Source organism: Cicer arietinum, chromosome 7 (assembly GCF_000331145.2).
Source record: "Cicer arietinum cultivar CDC Frontier isolate Library 1 chromosome 7, Cicar.CDCFrontier_v2.0, whole genome shotgun sequence".
In the NCBI taxonomy this organism is placed as follows: Eukaryota; Viridiplantae; Streptophyta; class Magnoliopsida; order Fabales; family Fabaceae; genus Cicer; species Cicer arietinum.
This window is the reverse complement of record NC_021166.2, coordinates 3,867,296-3,892,529: the sequence shown is the minus strand read 5'-3', so window position 1 is coordinate 3,892,529 and position 25,234 is coordinate 3,867,296. Positions and strand designations below refer to the sequence as shown.

Below are 25,234 nucleotides of genomic sequence, written 5' to 3'. Positions count from 1 at the left end.
TTTTTCTTTATCTCCTCACTTTTATTATTGATATTTGTTTTTGCAAATTTCCAATTGCCCCTTTCCATAATTTTGAGGAATTTGTTAAGTGTTTAGACTTGAAATTGACATTGTTTAGAATTGATGAATTTTCATATTTTATTGATTTAATGTTATCAAATTTATTTATGTATTTGAAGATTGTTGGATTTATTTTTTTGTGTGAGAAATTGTTGGTTTTTTTAATGAATTGAATTATGTGATTTAAATTTTATAGTTTTTGGACATTCAAGTATTAAATATAATTTCATTCATTAAATTTTCTTGTAAAATAAAAAATAAGTTATTATTTATGTATAACCTGCCAATCCAACCCGTTCTTGATCGGATCGGGTTAAATAAAAAAATATGAATTTAGAATTTAACCCAACGCAAAAATAATCGATCGAATCGATATTAAATTTTGTCAAAATCTAATCAATCCAACCCTACGTACACCCCTATCGAATCCAACTATTTTTTACCTTATTCCTATTTTTTTTCTGTTTCCTTATTTTTTAGAGTGAGTGAGACATAACTCGTTGTTTTTTGGGATAAGTGGGGTTCATGTAACAAATCGGATAGCGTGTACCCTATAATCTATTATATAAAACACAAGCTTAGTAACAAAAAAGTCATTCTGCTTAATGATTGTACTGTGTCTGTGGTAGGGAGAATATTCAGCAAAATTATGATGCATGAATCGTGATGATGCACATCATTTTTCGGGATAGTAATTTCTAGGAAAATGATCATATATATAAAGAAGGACAATTCAAATTCAAAAGGGGAGAGCATGAGGTCTATGGCGGCTGCGTTTCGAAGTTTCTAGTTACTAATCCCTCCATCTCATAAAAAGTCTTCAATTTGTATTTCTTTTGTCTCAAAATTAACATATTAATATATATATATATATTTTTAATTTAATTTAAACATATAAATAATTTTATATTATTAGTCAATAACAACTGTTAATATGTAACTTTTATAATAATTATTATTAAAATATCTTAAGATAATTTATCATAATGTATATATAAATTAAACTCTATTTTTATTTATTATACTTTATTTATTATACTTTTATTTATTGAATTTTCTTTTACTGACTACAATTAATGATATGATATACTAATTTTTTTTTATCACGTGATGGATGATGGATCTATCTTTTTTTTTTTTGGTTGTTGTACAAATCTATCTCTCAAAGTTCAAATGTGGAAAAAATAATTGGAATAATATTTATGTATACGTGTTGAGTGGCCATGCCTATTTCACCGTGACTTCCAAGTAACCAATCCGCTCCACGTGGCTTAAAATTTGTGACACAAGTAAATGTGAAAACGGTGATATTCACAATTTTATTTGTGTCATATTGTTATTAGATACATTATTCATAATTTTTTAAAATTAACCTAAAAAAGTTATTTTTTAATAATTCACCAAACTTATACTTGAGATCTAGAGAGGAAAAATCTATAAGTAGATTTTTAAAATGAATGTGTTTCTTATTAATTTCTTTTATAAGAGTTTAATTATTATATATTCTTACTATAAAAGGTTTTACATTTTATATCACAACCATTCATGAAATTACTTTAAAAGTAATTTTAAAAATCTCTACAGTGTCGATCTCTCTATATAAATGAATTCATTTTTGTTGGTTTTTGAAATTTGAAAACCTTTGAAAACAATTTATGTCACCATACACCCTCTGTATGCCAGTCGATAGACTGACACTCAAATATAGCACGGAGGCTACTCAAATATAGCACGGAGGCTACTCAAGAAAATAAGAAGAAGAAGAGTATAAAGGGGAGAAGTGAGAAAAGCCTCAGATATGGAGAGCTTTTTGGTGTGCTTTTCCAAGTGAGGTGAGCTCTCTATTTATAGATGAGTTCAGCAACTGGATCTGAGAAAAAAGGGGGATCCAATGTGCCTCAGAAATAGAAAACGTGATTGATAAGACTCTTTGACCGGGCAAAAGTCAAAACGTGGGAAAGACTTAGCTTTAGGATTTTGACGTGGCATTTGAATGAATCAGAACTTTGACTTTGACCTTGGAACTTTGACTTTGTGGATGGCAGTTTCGTAATATGTGACATATCGCAAGCAATTAATTAATTAAATAAATAATTAATTTCCATCTGTTAAAAAAAACTTTAATGACAGACGGACGGCGGCGCGCGCGTGGTGGTCCGTTTGCTTGAGTTCTCCCTCCTTCACAAAATTGCGGTGCCCCTTGGGGCCCAACCCAATTGTGAAACTAACTCCTTATAAAGATTATAAATGAGTGTGTTCCCTCCAATGTGGACTTCTCATTTTTCAATTCACACATTAAAGCCATCATCAATGCCCATTATGTTTCATCATTTCCAACAATTTTCATAAAGAAAGTCTATTTTGACTGTGATCTGTAACTACAAAGATGGTTTATTAGTAGGAATGATAAAGAAGTGACTAACTTTATTTATTAAATTAATTAAATAATCATTATCTGAAACACAACAGAAAGTCAGAAACCAATATTTTGAACCAGATAGCGAAAAGTAAAAAAAAATAAAGACTAAAAGCAAATTGAACTTGCGGGTCAAGAAATTGGAATATGGATCCTCCAATTTATGTACTATATAAGATAATGAGAACAAAACATGTTTCACTCAGTGACTTATTACATAACTTTGCCAATTTATTTTCCAACTAACTATTCTTTTTGTTTCTTTATTTATTCATTCATTCCTTTGCTTGCTACGGCTAGTTTTCCTTTTTCTTTCAAGTCAACAATCACTTCAGCTTTTGGTTACAAAAGGTTCATTACTCTCTCTTCACTAATAGCTTATTTAGATTGACTTATTTAGAACTTATAAAAATAGCTTATTACATGTCTATAAAATGTTTTCGATCTGTTTCTATTATGACAACAGTTATATGAAATCGGTTTAACTTTATTTTATCTTGTTACAGAAATAACTTATACATCCTAAAAAGAAATGGAAATGGAAGGGGATATCAGTTTGAATGAAGATGTTGCAAGTATTCAACCAAAAGTAGGTTCTGACAGCAAGCAAGATTCAGAGAAGAACAAGGCTAAAGATGAAACCACAAATACAGTACCCTTATACAAGCTTTTCTCATTTGCTGATTCTTTGGATCATTTATTGATGTTTGTGGGGACTGTTGGTGCTATTGGGAATGGAATCTCCGTACCTTTGATGACTTTAATATTTGGAAGTATGATCAATGCATTTGGAGAATCTACAAACACTAAAGAAGTTGTTGATGAAGTTTCCAAGGTAAATTAATTAATCATCCCTCCTCACTAGTGAAATTGGTGAAGCTTGATGCTACAATATCAAGTATTTGTTTGAGTTGACTTTGAGTTTGGCAGAAACACGATGTTACACTGTGATTTTGGCAAAAGTTACCTTTTGTAGCTTCAACGAAATCACGGTATCATAACTATTTCACCAAACTCACAGCTAATCCAAAATGTACTAATATTAGTAGACTTAGTAATAACTTGATGTGTTCAGGTGTCCTTGAAATTCGTATACTTGGCTGCGGGTACCTTCACCGCGTCTTTTTTGCGTAAGTACATTAGTTTATCTATTAGTTCTTCCAATTTAACTTATTAGTTTAGATCATGATGACCCTAAAAAGAAACCCTTTCTGTTATGTACCAGAATTGACTTGCTGGATGATCACTGGGGAGAGACAGGCTGCAAGAATTAGAGGCTTATACCTCCAAACAATTTTGAGGCAAGATGTGAGTTTCTTTGATGAGGAAACTAATACTGGAGAGGTTATTGGAAGAATGTCCGGTGATACTGTTCTTATTCAAGATGCCTTGGGTGAGAAGGTATTAATGAACCACCATACAAATCATAAATCTTCATCATCATTTAGTTTTCCTAAGACTAGCAAAAAAAAAAAAAAAACAGAATTAAGCATAAATCTTTTGTTGGGTATGACACATAGATTATATTGATAAGTTGATAGGTCCCTCGAGTAATAGGAAATCGGAACTGTGGTATGGTTCAGAGGTAATATCGTAAACTAGATCATAGTATTTAATATAAGTTGTAATCTATAACCCTAAACTTGAATAATAGAAAATTATTATGGTCACTCTGCAATTGCAGACATAGGCACAATTGGTCGAACTCTGTGATCAAATCTTGTGTGTTCTTTGTTTGAGTTTTTTGTATCTGTTTTCTTTAGAACCAGGGTTGTTGTTCTAACATCTTGTTTCTTTTTATCCCCTTGACATTTCAGGTGGGGCAGTTTATACAATTAGGGGCTACTTTCTTTGGAGGTTTTGTGGTAGCATTCATAAAGGGATGGCTTCTAACTGTTGTCATGATGTCTAGTATACCATTTATTGTCTTGTTTGGTGCCATGACGAGCACAGTTATTGCAAAAGCATCATCATCTGGACAAACAGCTTATTCTAAAGCAGCAAGTGTAGTAGAGCAGACAGTTGGTTCTATCCGAACTGTATGCACACTGTCAGAAAGAAAAGAACTAATTTGCTTTCTTTTTGTTATTCAATAATATATAGATGAATTCCATTTTTCAAATGCAGGTTGCGTCTTTCACTGGAGAGAAACAAGCCATAGCTAAATATGATAATTCCTTAATTGATGCTTACAAAACTGTAGTGAAAGAGGCACTAGCTTCTGGTTTGGGGTTTGGTTCACTCTACCTTGTTATTATCTGCACTTATGGTTTGGCAGTATGGTTAGGCGGGAAAATGATAATAGAGAAAGGATACAAAGGAGGGGAAGTTGTAACTGTAATTTTTGCTGTATTGACTGGCTCCAGGTAAGTTTTGTGTTCCTTTACTTCACTCGAGCTTATAATTTGTAAATTTGTCTTCTTCTTCCTATTTGAACGTTGTGTATGGCTCATAGTTTACTGATAAGTGATTCAGGGTAATCGTGTAAAATGGACCGTAGTATTTAAACGCAAGTTGTAATCTGTAACCCTAAGCTTGAAAAATAGAAAATCACTGCAGTCACTCTCCAAATGGAGACTTGGGCACAATTACCTGAAGTTGAACTCCATGATTAAATCTCGCATGTTCATTGATTGTATTTTTTGCATCTGTTTCTTTTGAACCAGGGTTACTGTTCTAACACGGAGAACTCATAAGATATGTATTTTTTTTTACTTTCCTAACTATATTTCTATTTCCAATCCCAGGTCACTGGGGCAGGCATCTCCATGCTTGAGTGCTTTTGCTGCAGGACAAGCTGCAGCCTTTAAGATGTTTGAAACGATTAAAAGGAAACCAGAAATCGATGCTTATGATACTACTGGGCGAAAGCTTGATGACATTCGCGGTGACATAGAGCTTAGAGAGGTTTGCTTTAGTTATCCTACAAGGCCAGATGAACTGATATTCAATGAGTTTTCTCTTTCAATACCTAGTGGGGCTACTGTAGCTTTGGTAGGGCAAAGTGGGAGTGGGAAGTCCACAGTTGTCAGTTTGATAGAGAGATTTTATGATCCACAAGCTGGTGAAGTTCTCATTGATGGTATCAACCTCAAAGAATTTCAACTGAAATGGATCAGACAGAAAATAGGCCTAGTTAGTCAGGAACCAGTTCTCTTTACTTGTAGCATTAAAGAAAATATTGCTTATGGCAAGGATGGTTCAACCGATGAAGAAATCAGAGCTGCAGCAGAACTTGCTAATGCCTCCAAATTTATAGATAAACTTCCTAAGGTGAACTCTCAAATCTTTGTTTAAATGTAGAAACTGCATAGTGAATTCTTGTTTAACAGATTGAAATGTTGCGTTCTTTCCCTTGTCAAGAACATATTTATCTGCATAGTATATAAGACAATAGAATTAAAAAAAAAAAAAAAATTTGCCTTATTAATTTTGTATTATGATCTTAGGGACTAGACACAATGGTCGGTGAGCATGGAACTCAGCTCTCTGGGGGTCAAAAGCAAAGAGTTGCAATAGCAAGAGCAATTTTGAAAGACCCAAGAATCCTACTTCTGGATGAAGCTACAAGTGCCCTTGATGCAGAATCTGAGAGAACAGTACAAGAGGCATTGGACAGAATAATGATAAATCGGACAACTATCGTCGTAGCTCACCGCTTAAGTACTATAAGAAATGTCGATACCATTGCTGTCATTCATCAAGGAAAATTAATTGAAAGAGGTACACAATACATATTATGGTTTAATAAAAATCAAAATGAATGTTTATATATGCCTTATTGTAGCATTCTTATATTTTTCAATTGATCAGGTTCACATGCTCAGCTCACAAGAGATCCTGATGGAGCCTATAGCCAGTTGATTAGACTGCAAGAAATGAAGGGGTCAGAACAGAATGCTGCAAATGACACAAACAAGTCAAACAGTATAGTGCTATCTGAGAGACGGTCAAGTCATAGATCTTTATCCTCAAGATCTATAAGCCAAGTATCATCTGGGGGTGGAAACAGCGATCGCCATTCGTTCTCAGCTTCATATATTGTGCCAGCCACAATAGTTGGCTTCTCAGAAACTGCAGACGGTGAACCTCAAGCTCCTCCTTCAACAGTTTCTTCACCACCAGAAGTATCACTTTATCGCCTGGCCAATTTGAACAAGCCTGAGATTCCAGTTTTATTGATGGGGGCTGTAGCTGCAGTGTTAAATGGAGTGATAATGCCCATTTTTGGGCTCTTGCTTTCTAAAATGATAAGTATTTTCTACGAGCCAGCTGACGAACTTCGTCACGATTCAAAAGTCTGGGCGTTAGTATTTGTCGCGCTTGGTGTGGCGTCGTTTTTCATTTTTCCATGCAGATTCTACTTTTTTGGCATTGCTGGAGGCAAGTTGATCAAAAGGGTAAGGAAAGTGTGTTTTGAGAAGGCAGTTAACATGGAAGTAAGTTGGTTCGATGAAGGTGAGCATTCAAGTGGAGCAATTGGAGCCAGGCTGTCAACCGATGCAGCTTCGATTCGAGCTTTGGTTGGTGATGCACTTGGTTTACTGGTTCAAAATATTGCTACAGCAATCGCTGGTTTGGTAATTGCTTTTGCAGCAAGCTGGCAGCTTGCTCTTATAATCCTTGCTATCGTGCCTCTACTAGCAATAAATGGATTTTTGCAAGTTAAGTTCTTGAAAGGATTCAGCACAGATTCAAAGGTTCGTTCTTGACTTCAATTCACAGATCATTTAATATTTTGAATGGAATGAAAAACTAAATAAAAATTAATTGGATCAATACTTTAGTACAATTTTTTTGATGATACCAAGAAGTAAAAATTTATTTCATGAGCATGAGTCAAAATTGTTACAATACAAGTAAGATCTCAAGATGAACTTTTTACTTAGCTTTATATTGTAAATACTGTTATTCTTTTCAATGCACAGAAATTGTATGAGGAAGCAAGTCAAGTTGCAAATGATGCAGTAGGGAGTATAAGAACAGTTGCTTCTTTCTGTTCTGAAGAGAAGGTGATGGAATTATATCAGCAAAAATGTGAAGGACCAATTAAGACAGGCATAAGGAGAGGGATAATAAGTGGATTTGGTTTTGGAATATCATTCTTCGTGTTTTATGCAGTTTATGCCTGCAGTTTTTATGCTGGAGCGCGTCTCGTTGAGGATGGAAAATCTTCATTCTCGGATGTTTTCCGAGTCTTTTTTGCTCTAAGCATGGCAGCTTTAGGACTATCTCAATCAGGGTCCTTGGTACCTGATTCAACTAAGGCAAAAAGTGCAGCTGCTTCCATATTTGCTATTCTTGATAGGAAATCACTCATAGATCCAAGTGATGAATCAGGAATGACATTGGAAGAAGTCAAGGGAGAAATTGAGTTTAACCATGTCAGTTTCAAGTATTCTACAAGACCTGATATTCAAATATTCAGAGATCTTTGCTTGAAAATTCATAGTGGCAAGGTAATTTTCTAATTTGTCCCTCACATCAAATACGCTAAATTATTCTATGTAAAGGATGAACAACTAACAATTGATTATATTGATAAAAACCAGACAGTAGCACTGGTTGGAGAAAGTGGAAGTGGAAAATCAACGGTTATCTCATTACTTCAAAGATTTTATGATCCAGACTCAGGTCACATTACACTTGATGGAAAAGAAATCCAAAGTCTACAAGTGAAATGGCTGAGACAACAGATGGGACTGGTAAGCCAAGAGCCTGTTCTTTTCAATGACACCATTAGAGCCAACATTGCATATGGAAAAGGAGGAGATGCATCAGAGGCAGAGATTATAGCTGCTGCAGAATTGGCAAATGCTCACAAGTTTATTAGTAGTTTGCAGAAGGTAAATTGTCGTCCATCTTAAGAAACTAGTGCACACATCTTTGAAATTCTAACCTTCAAATATATTTTTGGTATCTGCAAATATACAATTTTTTTCTTTTAGTCCCTATAATATGTAAAGTATTTGATTTTAGTCCCTCCAATATGTGTTACATTGGAGTGAAATGAATATTAACACATATTACAAGAACTAATTCCAACATGAACAAATTTTATGAAGACTAAAACAAAGCAATAATGATTAAAAAGTAAAAAGTGGTATATTTGCAACAATCAAAATAATTTTTTTAGGGACTAAAGGCAAACAGTGATACATTTGCAGGGAACAAAAATATATTTAAACCAAATTATAAATTAGTAGTAGTTTTATAGACAGCATATATATATATATATATATATGCATAGCAAAAATATATTATATATGCATGCAGGGTTATGATACAATAGTAGGAGAGCGAGGAGTTCAATTATCTGGGGGACAAAAGCAGCGTGTGGCAATTGCAAGAGCTATAGTGAAGAATCCAAAAATATTACTTCTAGATGAAGCAACAAGTGCACTTGATGCTGAGTCTGAAAAAGTGGTACAAGATGCACTTGACCGTGTTATGGTGGAAAGAACCACTATAATAGTGGCTCATAGGTTATCAACTATTAAGGGTGCAGATTTAATTGCAGTAGTTAAGAATGGTGTTATAGCAGAGAAAGGAAAACATGAAACATTGCTACATAAGGGTGGTGACTATGCTTCCTTAGTGGCATTGTACACGAGTGCTTCTAAATAGATGTTTCAGATTTTGTCCTTCTCTAAGCTTTCCTTCTATGGCTTTATTTTTTTTATGCAATATTAAATTTTTTTTTTTATCTTGAAATTAAATAAATAATAAAGAAAGTTCTTTCGTTTATTTTCTTCTGTTTTTTACTCCTAAGATTATTCTAATCAATCTATACAAAAATTATTTATGATTGACTTCAAACATAATTCTTCCTACGTGACAGTTTCTAAGAGCATCTCCAATTGTGAACTCAATCTGAATTCATTAAATGGAGTCAACTGTGTCATATCATCTTAAAATAACTCATTCATTTTTTATTCTATGTTCATTAGATATAGTCCACCACTAACAAATTATTTATTTATTATTATTTATAAATTAATAATAATAAAAATAACTGTATCAAAGTACCCTACTTTGTAAAAAAACGGTGATACTCCAACAGGAATTCATTTTGAGTTGGTTATGATTTTTTTTTAACATATAAAATTCTTTGGTTATGATTGATTGCCGAATCACAACATATCTACATATGAAACAAATTTCGATATGCAAAGGAAATAATTATATTAATTTGGAAAACAGAATATCTCCATATTTTCTCAATAATGGATCGCTGGCATAAAACGAATTGATTATGATTGAATTTTTTTTTTTGAACTATGAAATCCTTTGATTATAATTGATTTTTAAATCACAACATATCTGTATATGAAAAGAATTTTGATATTCAAAGGAAATAATTAAGTTAATTTGATAATCAGAATATCTCCATATTTTCTCAATAATTGATTGCTAACATCAAATAAATTGACCAATTTATATTTGATATTTTCGAAATATATAGGACCCAAAATTTCCATAGTGTTTGAATCATTGAGTTATACGAAGATTTTAAAAGACTTCCTTTACAAGTTTCCAACTCAAAAATCATTCAAAATTTTAAATATAAATATTATTTTATATTAATTAATTAAATGTTAAATATACTCATACCATTACCAATATACCAATTATCATAAGTGCAATATGTTGTCTAGCCTTTATTACTTGTGAATCATAACACCACCTTCAAAATATTTGGAATGTACTTTATCGTCTTTTTTATCATCTTTTAATTCTTCTGCATTTTTGTTTTATAGTTCTTTAAATTTATAGTTTCTACTTTTAACTTTAAAATGTAGATGATCAGCAGTTGTTGCAAGCAATGATTAGGTAATTACTATTATTTTCTTCTCTCTTTCTATGGTTGATTTTTATTTTGATTTGTTTGTTTCTATTAATTTTATGTGTATATTGTTGTGATTCTTTTGTCGTTGGAATTGACATTAATGGTGATTTTAGGTTTGACACCACATGTATTTGCTGCTTTCTACTAATTTCGAAATTATTAGTTTTCATTTGTCTATAAATTGATTTTTTTTTTATCTATAATATTATTTTATAACATTTTTCTCTTTTGTCTCCCAAATAAACTTTGGACGTCAATTATAAGAATGATAATGCAAAAATATAATTGATTTGAAATGACATTATAGAGAATTTTAACATAAATATATGAAGTTTTTATTTGTGGCTTCAATTACAACTCACAATTGATTGTCAAGTTTAAAGCTTCAGCTTTTAAAAATAAAAGACTTTTAGATGATTTTAACTTTAGAACACTTTTTAGTTTTTTAACATTCTTTTTAATTTAAAATATCTTTATTAGTGTACATATATGTAGATCAAATTATCTTCATCTTTTTTGCAGAAATTTTTTGCTCAAGTGAATTATAATTTTTGTCTTGAATTCACATTTTTTTAATTATTGTTTTGCTCCTAGACTTTGCTATTATTTATTGTTATATGCATATGATTTTCATCTTTTGTGTGTCAATTTTCAATATTTATTGTGCTATTGTCCTTTTGCCAGTGTCTTGGACATGGTTGTTTTTTTTTTTTTTTTTTTTTTTTTAATTTATTATTTGAACATTTTTTTTTCAAAAAATTTTTCTTAGACATTCATATATCAAAGTATGAACATTTTTTAATTTCGCATGATTTGAAGGTAAATAAGTAAAATATGTTGGATGAACATATTCCCCAAATAAAACTCACCTATTATTATTATTATTATTATTATTATTATTATTAAAATAAAAAGAAAAAAGAAAAAAAGGAGAATATATAATATTATTGGACTAAGCCCAAGTAAAAAAAATAAAAGGGATTTAGAAATCCCTAAAAAAAAGAATGAAAATAGTACCGCAAAAAAAAATAAAGAAAATAGAACAACAAAATATAGAAGAGAAAGATTGTAGTAACAGGTTTGTTATTTTAATATAGCTTATGAATAGTTTTACCTGATAATTACTTTTGAATATCCATCGAAGTTATTAGATTGTTGTTATTGTTATTGACGATGTTCCGTTATTGTATCCATTAATTATTATAGTGAAAGTTTTTATTGGAATAGGTGCTTTTGGTTTTTATTCTCTTAATTTAAAAGAAAAATTTTAAGTTAAAATTATATTTGTTCCGATCATTATTGTTCTATGCAAAGAAAAAAATATATTACGATTATCTCTAGTTTTTTTCAATAAAATGAGAGATGAGAAAAAATCATTATTTTTTTTTGAGGTTGTCAATTTTCTAAATTTACCTATTCCTTAATTTTTTATCTCTTAGTTTTTAGTACTCTACAAGAACAACAATATTTTGTTGCAATATTTTTGAATTTAGTGGAATGGTGGCACGAGATTTTTATCAAATATTTATATTTGAGTTCGTTTGAATTTATTTTATTATTGATATTAATTGAAAAATTATAAATAGAAATAATAATATTTATATGATAAAAAGATAGTCAATCATTATTATTTTGAATCAAATATATTTAGATAATTTAATTTTTTGTTTCTACAAATGATTCTATATAAATAGAAAATATAATAATTTTGAAAATAAAATCATATAAATCATGATAATCAATCTTAAATTTATAGTGTATTATGAGTTTCCTGATTGAGTGATGATATGATACTTCCAATCAAATATTTAATTTTTGCTATTAATTACAATATTATAAATTCTGTGTGCCATCATTTATATTAATAATAATTTTACTTTCATACTTTATTTGAACTTTATTCTATAACTTTTTAATAACAAACTCTTGATATTAAATAATAAAATTCAAAGTATATTAATATATACATTATGAAATTTCTATGTCCTATTTAATTATTATTTTTTGTAATAACAATATTAAAATTTATAATTTATATTTAAATAATCTTTTTTTTCTATCCGTGCAAACCCTCGGGCTCAACTACACTCACATTATTCTCAATCACATCAAAATCTTATACAATATTTGGCCTCTGATTAACTAGACAGAAGTATAAAAGTGTTAAAAAATTGTTCCGTGCAGATACCAAATTCTATACGAGTGATTCATCATTCATACCAACTTGCCTCAATATTATGTGCAAATTATAGGTACTCATTTCTAATTAAATTTTCCAACATGGGATCATTTTATTCTTGAATGAATGCGGTCAAACCCAAAAATAATTAAATAAAGACAAATTTATTATTTAGTTATTTCAGTCAAGTATACATTACCAAGGTAATGCCAAAACAGGCGGTTATTAAATAATGAGCAAGTCAATCGACAAATCGTTTTAGACTTTTAAAATAAATAAATTTTTATTTAATAAAAATATCTCTAATTTTTTTATATATTTAGTAAAAAAGTTTTATATTCTAATATTTTAAAATCTAAAAATAATAAAATTTATTTAAAATTTATATTATTTTAATACATTTTAAACTAACTTAATTATTAATTATAAAGATATTATACATAATTGATTAAATTATTTAATAAAAAAGAATTGATTAAATTAATTTAATAAACTATTTTTTATTCTAAAATGTCTGATATGTACTTGCAAAATTTATTAGACTCATGCACTCTAAGCTTATATGCATTCTATTGTAGGGCTATTGCATTTTTCTTTTTGTTAGCTTCCTTCTTTTCTCCCTTTAAAATATGGTAGACCTAGCTATCGCACCCTATAATTAAAACTATACTATATGAACCAAGCAAATATTATACATAAACAAGAAACTAGTTGTCTTATTATAAGATAACGCTATTTGGAAAAGATTTGGAGAGGTAATTCTATTTAGCAAACATCATGTGGTCCCCACCATACCCAATTTTATTAGTCAAATCTAGTAACATATATACGTGTTGCTATTGAATAATTGTTTTGATGACTCATGTGCATGTTGGTTTTGCAACTCTCTATGGCCTAATCTAGCTTACCTGCTGCTAATTATTTTTAATCTCTACTGTTGAATTTGAATCGGGAATTAAAATTTCTCTCCTTAGTTGTATGTATTAACGTTATTAGAATAGATTAGACAAATCAGGACATAATATATTTGACATGTTCTGATCCTTGTTTATAGAAGGATTAACAATGTAGAAATGTTTTTCCCTTACAGTTTAAGTTTGACCAAAAAAGTCAACTAGTATCCAATTTAGGTAGCTATTGTATTTTTGATATCTATATTGTCAAAATTCATTTGATTGAACTTTCTTAAGGAGCTGTTTCATTTTGGTTTTTGGAAGGTATTTATTGGAGAAAATGGTGAGCAAGGGTAGCTTGGATGGAGATATTGGTTCAACAACTAATCATCAACCAGTTCATCAAGGTCCTGAAACTGTCCAAGAAATGCCTGACATGAACCAAGATTCCAAGAAGAACAAGGTGAAGGATCAAAGCAATAAAACAGTACCCTTTTACAAGCTTTTCTCATTTGCAGACTCTTGGGATTATCTGCTGATGTTTGTTGGGACTATAAGTGCTGTTGGGAATGGAGTCTCTATGCCTTTAATTGCTATAATAATTGGAGATGCTATTGATGCTTTTGGAAGAAATGTTAACACTAAACAAGTAGTTCATGAAGTTTCAAAGGTAATAACAACTAGCACCCCATCATTAACAATCAATTTGTGAAATAGTTTTCCTTATTTTCATGTCATTTCATACTCAGGTGTCTCTCAAGTTTGCATTCTCGGGTGCAGCCGCCTTTTTTGCAGCATTTCTGCGTAAGCAGTAAAATTTTATACCTTAGTATAATTCAAATTTATATAACTATAAATATCAATATGTATATACATTTTGGCTTAAGATTGAAATAACAAGAGTTAGTTATACATGAAAACTTCCAGAGGTGGCTTGTTGGATGATCACAGGGGAGAGACAAGCTGCAAGAATAAGGGCCTTATACCTGAAAGCAATTTTAAGGCAAGATATCAGTTTCTTTGACAAGGAAACAAACAGTGGTGAAGTTGTTGGAAGAATGTCAGGTGATACAGTTCTGATTCAAGAAGCCATGGGAGAGAAGGTACTAATGCATCAGTTTATTGATATAATTATGATAACAAAATTTGAATGTAATAACTTACTCTTCCTTTATTTGTGTGATATCTTATCAGGTAGGAAAATTCATACAGTATGTGTCATCTTTTTTAGGAGGCTTAGTTGTGGCATTCATCAAGGGTTGGCTTCTAACGCTTGTCCTTCTATCTTCTCTTCCACTTCTTGTCCTCTCTGGTTCCATAATGAGCTTTGTTTTTGCAAAGATGGCGTCCCGTGGACAAGCAGCTTATTCCGAAGCAGCAACTATTGTAGATCGGACATCAAAACATAAGACTTTCGTCCCTCATCAAGAACAAAAGTCGTCTGCAATGAAAAAAATTATAAGTAAAGTATTTACTTCTTTTGAGCTAATTTCGATTTTCCAGGTATCTAGGACAGACTTCTCCGATCTTAACTGCATTTTCTGCTGGACAAGCGGCTGCCTTTAAAATGTTTGAAACAATAAAGAGGCAGCCAAATATTGATGCTTATGACACTGCTGGTATGCAGCTAGATGATATTTATGGAGATATAGAATTTAGGGAGGTTTGCTTTAGTTATCCTTCAAGACCAAATGAAATGATTTTCAATGCATTTTCTATTTCAATATCAAGTGGCACTAGCACAGCTTTGGTAGGGCAAAGCGGGAGTGGCAAATCGACGGTTATTAGTTTGATAGAGAGATTTTATGATCCACAGGGTGGTGAAGTTCTCATTGACAATATCAACCTCAGAGAATTTCAACTGAAATGGATCAGACAGAAAATAGGCTTAGTCAGCCAGGAACCGGTTCTCTTTACTTGTAGCATTAAGGAGAATATTGCCTATGGTAAGGATGGAGCAACATATGAAGAAATTAGAGCTGCAGCTGAACTTGCTAATGCTTCTAACTTCATTGATAAATTTCCCAATGTAAGCTCTCAATTCTTGATTAATCTTGTGAAAATTACTACATTGTTTGAATTATTATACAATAAACTGAAGACTATTTTATAGTATATATGTTTTTTCATTAAATGTTATGTCCGTCTTACCTTATTAGTTCTGGAAAATTATTAATATAGGGACTTGAAACAATGGTTGGAGAGCATGGAGCTCAGCTTTCTGGTGGTCAAAAGCAAAGAATTGCTATAGCAAGAGCAATTCTGAAAGATCCAAGAATTCTACTCCTTGATGAAGCAACAAGTGCTCTTGATGCCGAGTCTGAAAGAGTGGTACAAGAGACACTAGACAGAATCATGATAAACCGAACAACCATCACAGTAGCTCACCGCTTAAGCACAATAAGGAATGCTGATGTCATTGCTGTTATTCACCAAGGAAAAGTAGTAGAAAAAGGTATACATACGTACATACTAAGTTCCCACTCCACAAAAATGAAACTCAGTATGAAAATTTGCTTTTTTCATGTCGCACTTCATTTTTCCTCAACACATGCAATGCATCATTCTTATATCTTTTAACTGATTATCAGGTACACATGCTGAGCTCACTAAAGATCCTGATGGAGCTTATAGTCAGCTCATTCGGTTTCAAGAAATTAAAAGGGATTCATCAGAACAGTATGATGCTAATGCCTCAGATAAACTACAGAACTTTGTAGTTTCTAGAAGAGAGTCAAGCTGGGGTTCATCTGGGATTGAAAACAGCAATCACCAGTCATTCAGAGTATCAAATCATATGTCTACTAGTACCACACTTGGTCTCTTTGAAACATCAGAAGAAGGGTCTGAAGTTGTTCCTTCTGCAGCATCACATAAAAGTAAAACTCCAGATATCTCATTTCGCCGCCTTGCTTATCTTAACAAGCAAGAAATCCCAGTGTTACTCATAGGGACTCTAGCAGCCGCGGTAATTGGGGCAATGCTGCCAATTTATGGACTTCTAATCTCCAAGATGATAATTACATTCTTTGAGCCTGCAGACAAACTCCGTAAAGACTCAAAGTTTTGGGCATTAATATATGTTGCCCTTAGTGTGGCTTCATTCGCTCTTCATCCATTGAGGTCCTACTTTTTCGCTGTAGCTGGTTCTAAGTTGATAAAAAAGATCCGGTTAATGTGCTTTGAGAAAATAATTCACATGGAAGTAGGCTGGTTTGATAAAGCTGAGCATTCAAGTGGTGCACTAGGTGCAAGGCTGTCAACTGATGCTGCTTCAATTCGAACTTTGGTTGGTGATGCACTTGGTTTGCTGGTTCAAGATATTGCTACAGTTGTTACTGCCTTGGTAATTGCCTTTGTGGCAAATTGGCAGCTTTCGCTCATTGTTCTTATTTTGTTACCTCTACTATTAGTAAATGGACATTTGCAAATCAAGTCCATGCAAGGATTCAGCACAGATGCAAAGGTTTGTGCCTTACACACATCTGACTATAAATAAACTACATTATGAGGATGAATCAAATATGCTTAGTCTCAATGACTCTTTGTCTCTAAATTTATGTAGTACATTTTTGTTTCTATATTTAATTAGTACTACTAATATCTATTTGACACGATGTTACTATGCTCTATATATGTTTGACAGAAACTATATGAAGAAGCAAGTCAAATAGCAAATGATGCAGTAGGTAATATCAGAACAGTTTCCGCTTTCTGTGCCGAAGAGAAGGTGATGGAGCTATACCAGAAGAAATGTGCAGTACCAGTCCAGACAGGAAAAAGGCATGGTTTAGTCAGTGGAGCTGGTTTTGGCTTATCAATCTTCTTTCTGTTTTGTGTCTATGCATGCAGTTTTTATGCCGGAGCACAACTTATTGAGAATGGCCAAACAACAATAACAGAATTTTTTCAAGTAAGTTATTGTCCCAACTTAGAGGTCATGTCAAATATAGAGCTTTTGGTGAAAACTGACAATAATTGATTTTGAATAAATTGATTTTGTAAAATTGATTCTATCTAAAAGTTAGTTGGATGCGCAGTGATTTATGTTTAGAAACGTTAATGTAAAAGTAAGTTGAACAATAAATTATAAACTAAATATTAATATTAGAGGCAAAACTTCCAAATTGTAGCTTCAAATTAGAATCAATTATGGAGACAAAATCAATTCTACTCGAAAACATCCGAACATGTTAAATAAATTTTGCCCCCTCCAAAAGTGGAGTCAACCATATACCAGAGCACAAAGTGTTGAATTTATATTTTCATAATTTTATTTCATTGTTTGTTGTATATGTATCTTTACTTTAAAGAAGTCAAATTCATGCTCTTTTTTACCCATGTCAATTGTTAGTAACAAGCATAAGCTAATTGCTAATACAGATTAATAAGTTACTCTTTTTGTAAAAATAAAGCAACAAGGATAAATATAATAGCTAAGTTCAACACACTGTTCTAGCATTAAACATATCGTTTCCTAATTTTCAGGTATTTTTCTCTCTCACATTGGCATCAGTGGCCATATCTCAATCTGGCTTAATGACTGCAGGAGCTAGTAAAGCAAAAACTTCTGCTGCTTCTATATTTGCTATTCTTGATCAGAAATCAAAAATAGACTCCAGTTATGAATCAGGAATGACATTGGAAGATGTGAAGGGAGAGATTGAATTCCGACATGTTACTTTCAAGTATCCATCTAGACCAGATGTTCATATATTCAAAGATCTTTCCTTAACCATACATTCAGGACAGGTAACTTAAAAAATTATATATTGGTTTGATGCATAAATCTCACAAGAACTCACTATCAAACAATCCATCTAGGTCTTTTTTAGATAGAAGCTTAAAGTTTGGTTGTCCTATTGAAAATCAGACAGTTGCTCTAGTTGGTGAAAGTGGAAGTGGAAAATCAACAGTGATCTCATTATTGCAAAGATTTTATGATCCAGATTCAGGACAAATTAGGCTGGATGGAACAGAAATCCAAAAGCTACAGATTAGATGGTTTAGGCAGCAGATGGGGCTGGTAAGCCAGGAGCCCGTGCTGTTCAATGATACCATCCAAGCCAATATTGCATATGGAAAAGGTGGCAATGCAACAATGGCTGAAATTATAGCTGCAGCAGAACTAGCAAATGCTCATAAGTTCATTAGCAGCTTGCAGCAGGTAAATACAAACCATCTATGTAGCACTTGCAGTCTGATGTAGACACCAATCACGAAACTGACAGTAATACGTAGGCGCTTGTAATAATTTAAGAAAATGAAACTAATGAAAGTAGTTGAATATAACTACTAACTACATGTGTCACTACCGTGTCAGTATCCAGTTCATCAACAATTTACACTCATATTGATTATTACTAGTATTGACATAGACACTGAACAAGATACTGATACATAGACACTTGTAATAATAATTTAAGAAAATGAAAGTGATTGAATGTGACCATATGTATCAGTATCATCTTGGTGTCGGACATTAACACGTGTCAAACACTAGACATGTCTTCGATCTGAAGTGTCAGTGTTACATAGCATTCAATACTCAATGAGCTGAATATGTTCTTAAAACTTCTGCAACAAACATGTGAATTGTAATATTTCAAATAACTAGTTATATATGCAGCATGCATGGCTTATGAAGTACTGAATTCTAGAAAAACATGATATGTAGGGGTATGATACAATAGTAGGGGAGAGAGGGATACAACTATCTGGAGGGCAGAAGCAGCGTGTGGCAATTGCAAGAGCCATAGTGAGCAGTCCAAGAATATTACTACTAGATGAAGCCACAAGTGCACTTGACGCTGAGTCTGAAAAAGTGGTTCAGGATGCACTTGATAGAGTGAGGGTTGACAGAACCACCATTGTGGTGGCTCATAGATTGTCTACCATAAAGGATGCAAATTCAATCGCAGTGATTAAAAATGGAGTGGTTGAAGAGAAAGGAAAGCACGACACCTTGCTCAACAAGGGTGGTACCTATGCTTCTTTAGTAGCACTGCACACAAGTAGCATTGCTTCAACTTAAGACTCATACTTATGAAGGATTATGAGACTTTTTTTCTTCAATATGGGTAACTATAACTAATTTGAGGTAAATTATATTGTGAATCATTTTGATAAATGGTCTAGTGTAGACTAGTATTTGAAAACTGTTCAAAACTCCAACGACGCTAGATGATGTCTCGTGAAAGTAGAAGTTCATGATTCTCCTCATTCTCAGGGTTGAGAAAATGACTTGGTTGATGCTCGTTTGATAAAAACAAGGAAAAATCGATGTATCTCTAATAGTTAAATTTGCTAGAGTGACACTATCTCAACCGTAAGGACAAAGAGGATCATAAACTTTTATTTTGAGGATGTCTCAGTGTCGTTCGAAAATTTGATATAATAGTATTACTATTTTTGTTTAGATTTGGAGAGCTTAGAGTATTGCATTCGGGCATCAAGTTTATTAGCTTTTGATTTATGTGGATAATTTATTAATTTGATTCTAAGGTTATAATGAATTTGGTTTATAAAGGATTTGTTTTCATCTAGCCTCTTGTGAACTGTCCTCTCTTCTTAAGCTTTTTTATTGACCAACCTCAATTACTCGTATGTGTTCATTTGTTTGCTAAGAAAAGTCATTCTTTTTGGAGTTTTTTAGATTATGTTTTTTGACTCTAGCTCGTGTAATTCGTCAATTTGTTGCTCATTTGTTAGTAACAAAAAGTCTATTAGTCTCTATATATAAACATATTTTATTTTTTAATTTTTACACATTAAAAAAATAAAGAATGAATTTAATGTGTGAATGTTTCTAAAATATTCTTTATATATGAATATATCTAATTTTTGTTTTTATCTTTTAAGATAAAGTGATAGAATTAATAAGAGATATATTTAAAAAATATATCTAATAAATTAAAAGAGAATTTATATCTAGGGAATTTTAATTTTTCCACTTATAATTATGACTCTAAATATAATTTTATAATAAAAAAGAGAGTTGATACTATATTTGAGTTATCTTAAAAATTGATTCTATAAATTTAATTTTACTTCAAATCTACGTTTAGTTAAAAATAAATTAATGAGTATTTTTAAATTATTCATTTCACATTTAAAAATATAAAAAAATTTAACCCATTTTAACACTAACAATAAAATTCACATTATATTATAATAAAAATATATTTATTATATAATCCATAGATATTTTATTTTAAAAAAAATATTTTACGTTTGAATAAATTTAATTTTAATTAAGTACGTTTGCAAAATAATACAAACGTTGTTTGAGTTAACCGGTTGTGTGAAAAAGAAATAGTAATCGTGGAAGTTTTGGGAGAGAATATCCACTTCTGGTATTTTTGCGATTCCTCGTCGAAACCCTAGCGACAGATCCACCGTGTATTTTGTGTCCATTTGCTTGCTCTTCCATACTTTTATGCATATATCACATTTTTGCTTCTTCCTGTGATTTTTTTTTGGCTTGTTCAAGTTCTCTTTCATGTTTACATTGTAACCCTAAACCATTCTGCAATAATGTCTCATTTTCTGAATGATTATCTGCTTTATGTTAATATGTGATTCTGAATTGCTTTAACTCAAATTCGTTCAGTAAACCTTCAATTTAGTATCTAACACTATATAAATGTAATTAGTAGTCGCTAAAATGTGATTAATCCATCAAGTTAAAATTAAGATAGAGAATGATAGTTTAGGGACTAACTTGATGAATTAAAATAGTTTAGGGAGTAGTTGTTATATATTTCAGAGACAAAATAGAAGAGAAAGTGATATTTTAGGGGAACAAGTTTGATGGGTTTATTCCACTGGTTTATTTATTATGTATTAAACATCTCACTCAGGTTTAAGCATGGATCCAGAAGCTGCGAGAAGGGCCAGAGAATCTTTGGACTTGGCATTTCACATGTCTAATATTCTCAACACGGGGTTAGATCGTCACTCTCTTTCTATCCTAATTGCATTATGTGATCTTGGGGTTAATCCTGAAGCACTTGCTGCTGTTGTCAACGAGCTTAGAAAGGAGAAGCCCCCATCACAATGAGAATGATATCTCTTTTTCACTTTAAATTCATTTTTACATGTTCTCATTCTTAGGATTTGTAATTGTAAACTTTCTTGAAATGCCTTAGTCTAGGGGGCTTATTGTCTCTGCATATGTTACTTTGTATAGAAAGTACGTTTTATCAACCTGTGACTGTGAGTTCTCTATGAATCCTAACAAGAGTAGGTCCTGTCAGTTAATTTTTCAAATGTATTTGTTGCAGTAACTTGGTGTCATCTAAAATCTCTAAATATTCAAAATGCAATTTTCTGGAAAATATATACTTTAGTTTGGTTCATTGCAGAATCTCTTAGAAATCAATACATTTTTTAAAACATAAGCATTCTTTTGGATGGGGGGAGGAGGTACAACTATAGCAAAATAAAGGAAAGTAAATAGTGTTGCCCTGTAATGAATTTATGCCTTGAACAGTAGATTGTTAATGTTCTCAACTTTATAATTTATGTAAATTAATTGTCAAAAAAAAATTATATCAAGAAGAATCGTTGTAAGGCACCCATGGGCAATATTGGTTCACATTCATATGAAAAACTCAACTCATTCCTGCATTTATAGTGTTCAAACTAAATTAAAAAAAAAAAAAATCCTTCAAATTAATTTTCTTTTACATAGGCAAAAAGAGCATTTCATTAAGATTAAGCCCACAACAACGTATGTGCTATGTGGGAGGATACAAAATACTTAAAATGCTTTTGACAATACATGTATACACAACCAAAAACAAAAAATTAAACAAACACCGAATGATTCAATTTTGAAATGGACTGCATAATTATGCAGTGGCCAGTGCGCATAATTATGGATTCACAAATTATTATTATTATTAATATTATTATTATTCTTATTATTATTACTATTATTATTATTATTATTATTATTATTATTATTATTATTATTATTATTATCTTATTTATATTTACTTAATCAGGACAACGTGCTATCATTGTTGAAAATAACACTTTAAAATATCCCTACTATAATATCTTTTTAGGAAGTGCTCCCAAGAATTGGTCTGATGGTAAAATGACAGAATTTAAATCGCATGTTCTCTTCTTAAAAGGAGGTAAATATAAATTCTATTGTGAGTGTTGTTTTATCTTAAGTTTGAGTCTTGTGGTCCTCTCACCTTTAATTTAAGGAGGGGAAAAAATTATCCAGAAGTAAATTATCCCAACACCATCAATACAACAAATCTCTTCAAACTTTTATAACCACTCTCTTAGGATGTATTAAGGATCCGAACATAAGATTGTGTTTGTTGATATTAGGAAACGAAGTGTATTTTACTCTTTCTATCATTATAGTGGTGTAGAGTATAAACACCTGATGGCTTATCATGATTTACGCCTTAAACTTGCTTATCACTATCCCTTCCTTAAAGCTGCAGCCATCAATTCTTAAATCATTATTTGCGGAACTGAACTGAATTAATATCAATTAGTGGGTCGATTTTATTTTTTTTTTCAAATAAAAAACTTAGTGGATGGTGTATACGTGAGTTTAAAATTCACTAAAACTCTATCGGCTATCAGCAACACTTTTTAAAAATATAAATTAACAATTATTTTAATTTTTTTAATAATTCTATCAATATCAATTAAATAAAAATAAAAATAAACGAATTGTTCCTCAAAATTAAATTTATAAAATAATACAATGTCGTTAAAAGTTGTTCCACCTTATAATTTTCCAAAAATATATTGCTTATCTTCATATTATATCTATTATCATTATTACTACCACACCATTGTACAATTAGCTACATAGAGCTGACTAGGCTTACTTTAAAAAAGTCCAAATTATATCTAAGTTGGGTGGAAGCTCATGAGCATATTTTCTAATATATTTTTAATTGGACTATTTGAGTCCCATTATGAGAAATTTTTCAATTAAAATAAGTTTATAAGTTTTCACTTAAAAAAGACTTTACAGGTTTCCTAAACAAAAAGACTTTATATTAATATTTGTGAAGAAGCTAAATGAAACAACTTCCAAAAAAAATACTAATTTAATTTTTTTCATATAATGTATGTTTAAAAAGCACATGGCTATTACAAGATTATTTTAAATATTTAAATATTTTTGCAAGGTTTCACTAAACTTGGACTCATGTTTTTGACAGAGAATATTTAGCGGATGATTAGTTTAAAAAAATGGGGAAAAAAAATATATATTTACTTTAAAAAAACAGCACTAGATAGAAACATGGTCCCTACCAATCTTGAGCACCAAATAAACCACTAAATTAGCATCAATGTGAAACTAAAAATGGCAGAAACATTTGATCAGGTCAACTGCTTAGCTTCAAATCTACAATTTATATGAAAAAAAAATGCAGGGCCCAACAATAATGTTCATATTTCCTTAAAAAAAAAAAAAAAACTTAGCTCGCTTTATTTCCAAATAAAGTATTATTTTCATCGACCTCAATCAAAAGAACTAGAAAATTTTGAACGTAGGCATTTAACATAAGAGTCTAGCTACTAGCAAAACAGGTAAATGTGCTCCTCAAGTAATAAAGAACCATTTAAAAAGAAGAGTGCAGAGTGAAAAATACCATATAAGGTATTGACTTTTCAAATGAGGAACCATAATTTCCTAACCCAAGTACAAAAATTTGATGCCTATTTTTAGCTAGTAGGATCCGTATAAAAAAATGATGGAGATAGATCTTGCGCCCAACATTTCCAGAGCTTCCAACAAAACATACGTTACTAAGTAGAAACATTATAGTTTTGTTATTGTTCTTACAATAATAAACAAAGATGAATGAGTTTAAATCATCGCATTATGTTAAGTCAAGGGGTTTATTTGTCGTTAGAAAATCACACATTTGATGTCAAGCATATAATTTGAACCATCAATGCAATATTAGACTATTCATATTTTGAGTGTTTTATTAGGATTCGCAAAAACAAAATGAGAAAATAAATCATTTAATTTTAATTTATTGGTTTAGATAAGTGATAGTATGTTCACCTGAATACAAAAAATTCAAAATAACAAATAATTCAATAGAAAGATACACACAAAAAAAGATAAAATATGTCGTTAAGAAGATCGTGAATAGTATAATTTTAAATACACAATTACATGATGATTACATGAATATAAGAAATTCAAATCCACCAACTATTCAATGGAATGAGACATTTTTTCTATTTCAAAAGGAAATTGTTAGAAGGTTGTTAAGAAGAAATTAATTAAGAACTAGTTAGATAAAGTGATGTTTCTCACCTTATAATACTTAATTATTTTAATTAGGCCAATGGACCAACTAGAAAAGGGTTAATTTTATGTTCAAACCCCTAGGGTTTAGAATTTAAGCACGTGAATTCAAGAGCCAAGTTACAAGAGACAAAGGATTTCAAAAGAGAAAAAAAAAAAAAAAAAAACTGCAACTCCTATTTATTACTTTAAATCACAACCTCCTTAACATATGACACCTCATTTGACATGAAGTCACAACAAACCATTGAAAGCTTGGAATTTTTCCTTTAATATTTAAAGTATTACTTCAAAGGGAATCACTAATTACTTATATACTCAACCCCCCTACCACCTTTTTTTTTCATAGCCTTCCTCTCCATCATACATTTCCAACCTTTCATAATCAAATATCAATTGCCACAAAGAAAAAGAAAAAAAAAAATACATATAAGACAAGTTCTCACCTAAACTCATTGGTGAATGGTGAATACTTTTTCTCTGTTTGTGAAGGTGTGTAAGCCATTCACCTTATACTTTTTTCCCT

General features: G+C 31.1%; 4 protein-coding genes across 9 annotated transcripts in view; all 4 read left to right on the top strand.

Moving 5' to 3' along the window:
- The first annotated feature begins 2,686 nt into the window (after positions 1-2,686).
- On the top strand, positions 2,687-9,120 carry LOC101508074 (ABC transporter B family member 4-like). 4 transcript variants are annotated; one of them, XM_012717852.3, is made up of 12 exons: positions 2,687-2,827; positions 2,983-3,311; positions 3,552-3,606; positions 3,702-3,877; positions 4,294-4,515; positions 4,604-4,842; positions 5,224-5,749; positions 5,926-6,199; positions 6,290-7,176; positions 7,405-7,935; positions 8,029-8,322; positions 8,753-9,120. In XM_012717852.3, exons 2-12 carry the CDS (start codon positions 3,009-3,011, stop codon positions 9,101-9,103), a joined length of 3,858 nt encoding a protein of 1,285 aa, XP_012573306.1. In that variant the 5' UTR covers positions 2,687-2,827; positions 2,983-3,008; the 3' UTR covers positions 9,104-9,120. The 4 variants fall into 4 exon arrangements, with proteins under 4 accessions (XP_012573306.1, XP_073226783.1, XP_027192778.1 ...); XM_073370682.1 differs by having other exon boundaries at positions 8,727-8,908; XM_027336977.2 differs by having other exon boundaries at positions 8,769-8,898.
- Positions 9,121-13,369: 4,249 nt separating this feature from the next.
- On the top strand, positions 13,370-14,963 carry LOC113787641 (ABC transporter B family member 11-like). Its single transcript, XM_073370931.1, has 4 exons — positions 13,370-14,067; positions 14,147-14,201; positions 14,325-14,500; positions 14,592-14,963. Exons 1-4 carry the CDS (start codon positions 13,738-13,740, stop codon positions 14,961-14,963), a joined length of 933 nt encoding a protein of 310 aa, XP_073227032.1. The 5' UTR covers positions 13,370-13,737.
- LOC101511590 (ABC transporter B family member 11-like) lies at positions 14,878-21,736 on the top strand. 2 transcript variants are annotated; one of them, XM_073363387.1, is made up of 9 exons: positions 14,893-15,016; positions 15,214-15,426; positions 15,579-15,852; positions 15,989-16,863; positions 17,044-17,310; positions 17,886-18,149; positions 18,271-18,564; positions 19,075-19,497; positions 21,260-21,736. In XM_073363387.1, the coding sequence occupies exons 1-8, from the start codon at positions 14,999-15,001 to the stop codon at positions 19,429-19,431; spliced, it is 2,562 nt and encodes an 853-aa protein (XP_073219488.1). In that variant the 5' UTR covers positions 14,893-14,998; the 3' UTR covers positions 19,432-19,497; positions 21,260-21,736. The 2 variants fall into 2 exon arrangements, with proteins under 2 accessions (XP_027192893.1, XP_073219488.1); XM_027337092.1 differs by having other exon boundaries at positions 14,878-15,426.
- Positions 21,737-25,047: 3,311 nt separating this feature from the next.
- The window catches only part of LOC101511271 (INCREASED PETAL GROWTH ANISOTROPY 1-like protein 2), a 10,452-nt gene continuing 10,265 nt past the window's right edge, over positions 25,048-25,234 (top strand). Inside the window, exon 1 of one of the 2 annotated variants that reach the window (XM_012717935.3) lies at positions 25,048-25,200. The gene's annotated coding sequence lies outside the window, so the exon portion shown is untranslated. The remainder of the gene's footprint in view (positions 25,201-25,234) is intronic. The other variant, XM_012717934.3, reaches the window with a different exon arrangement.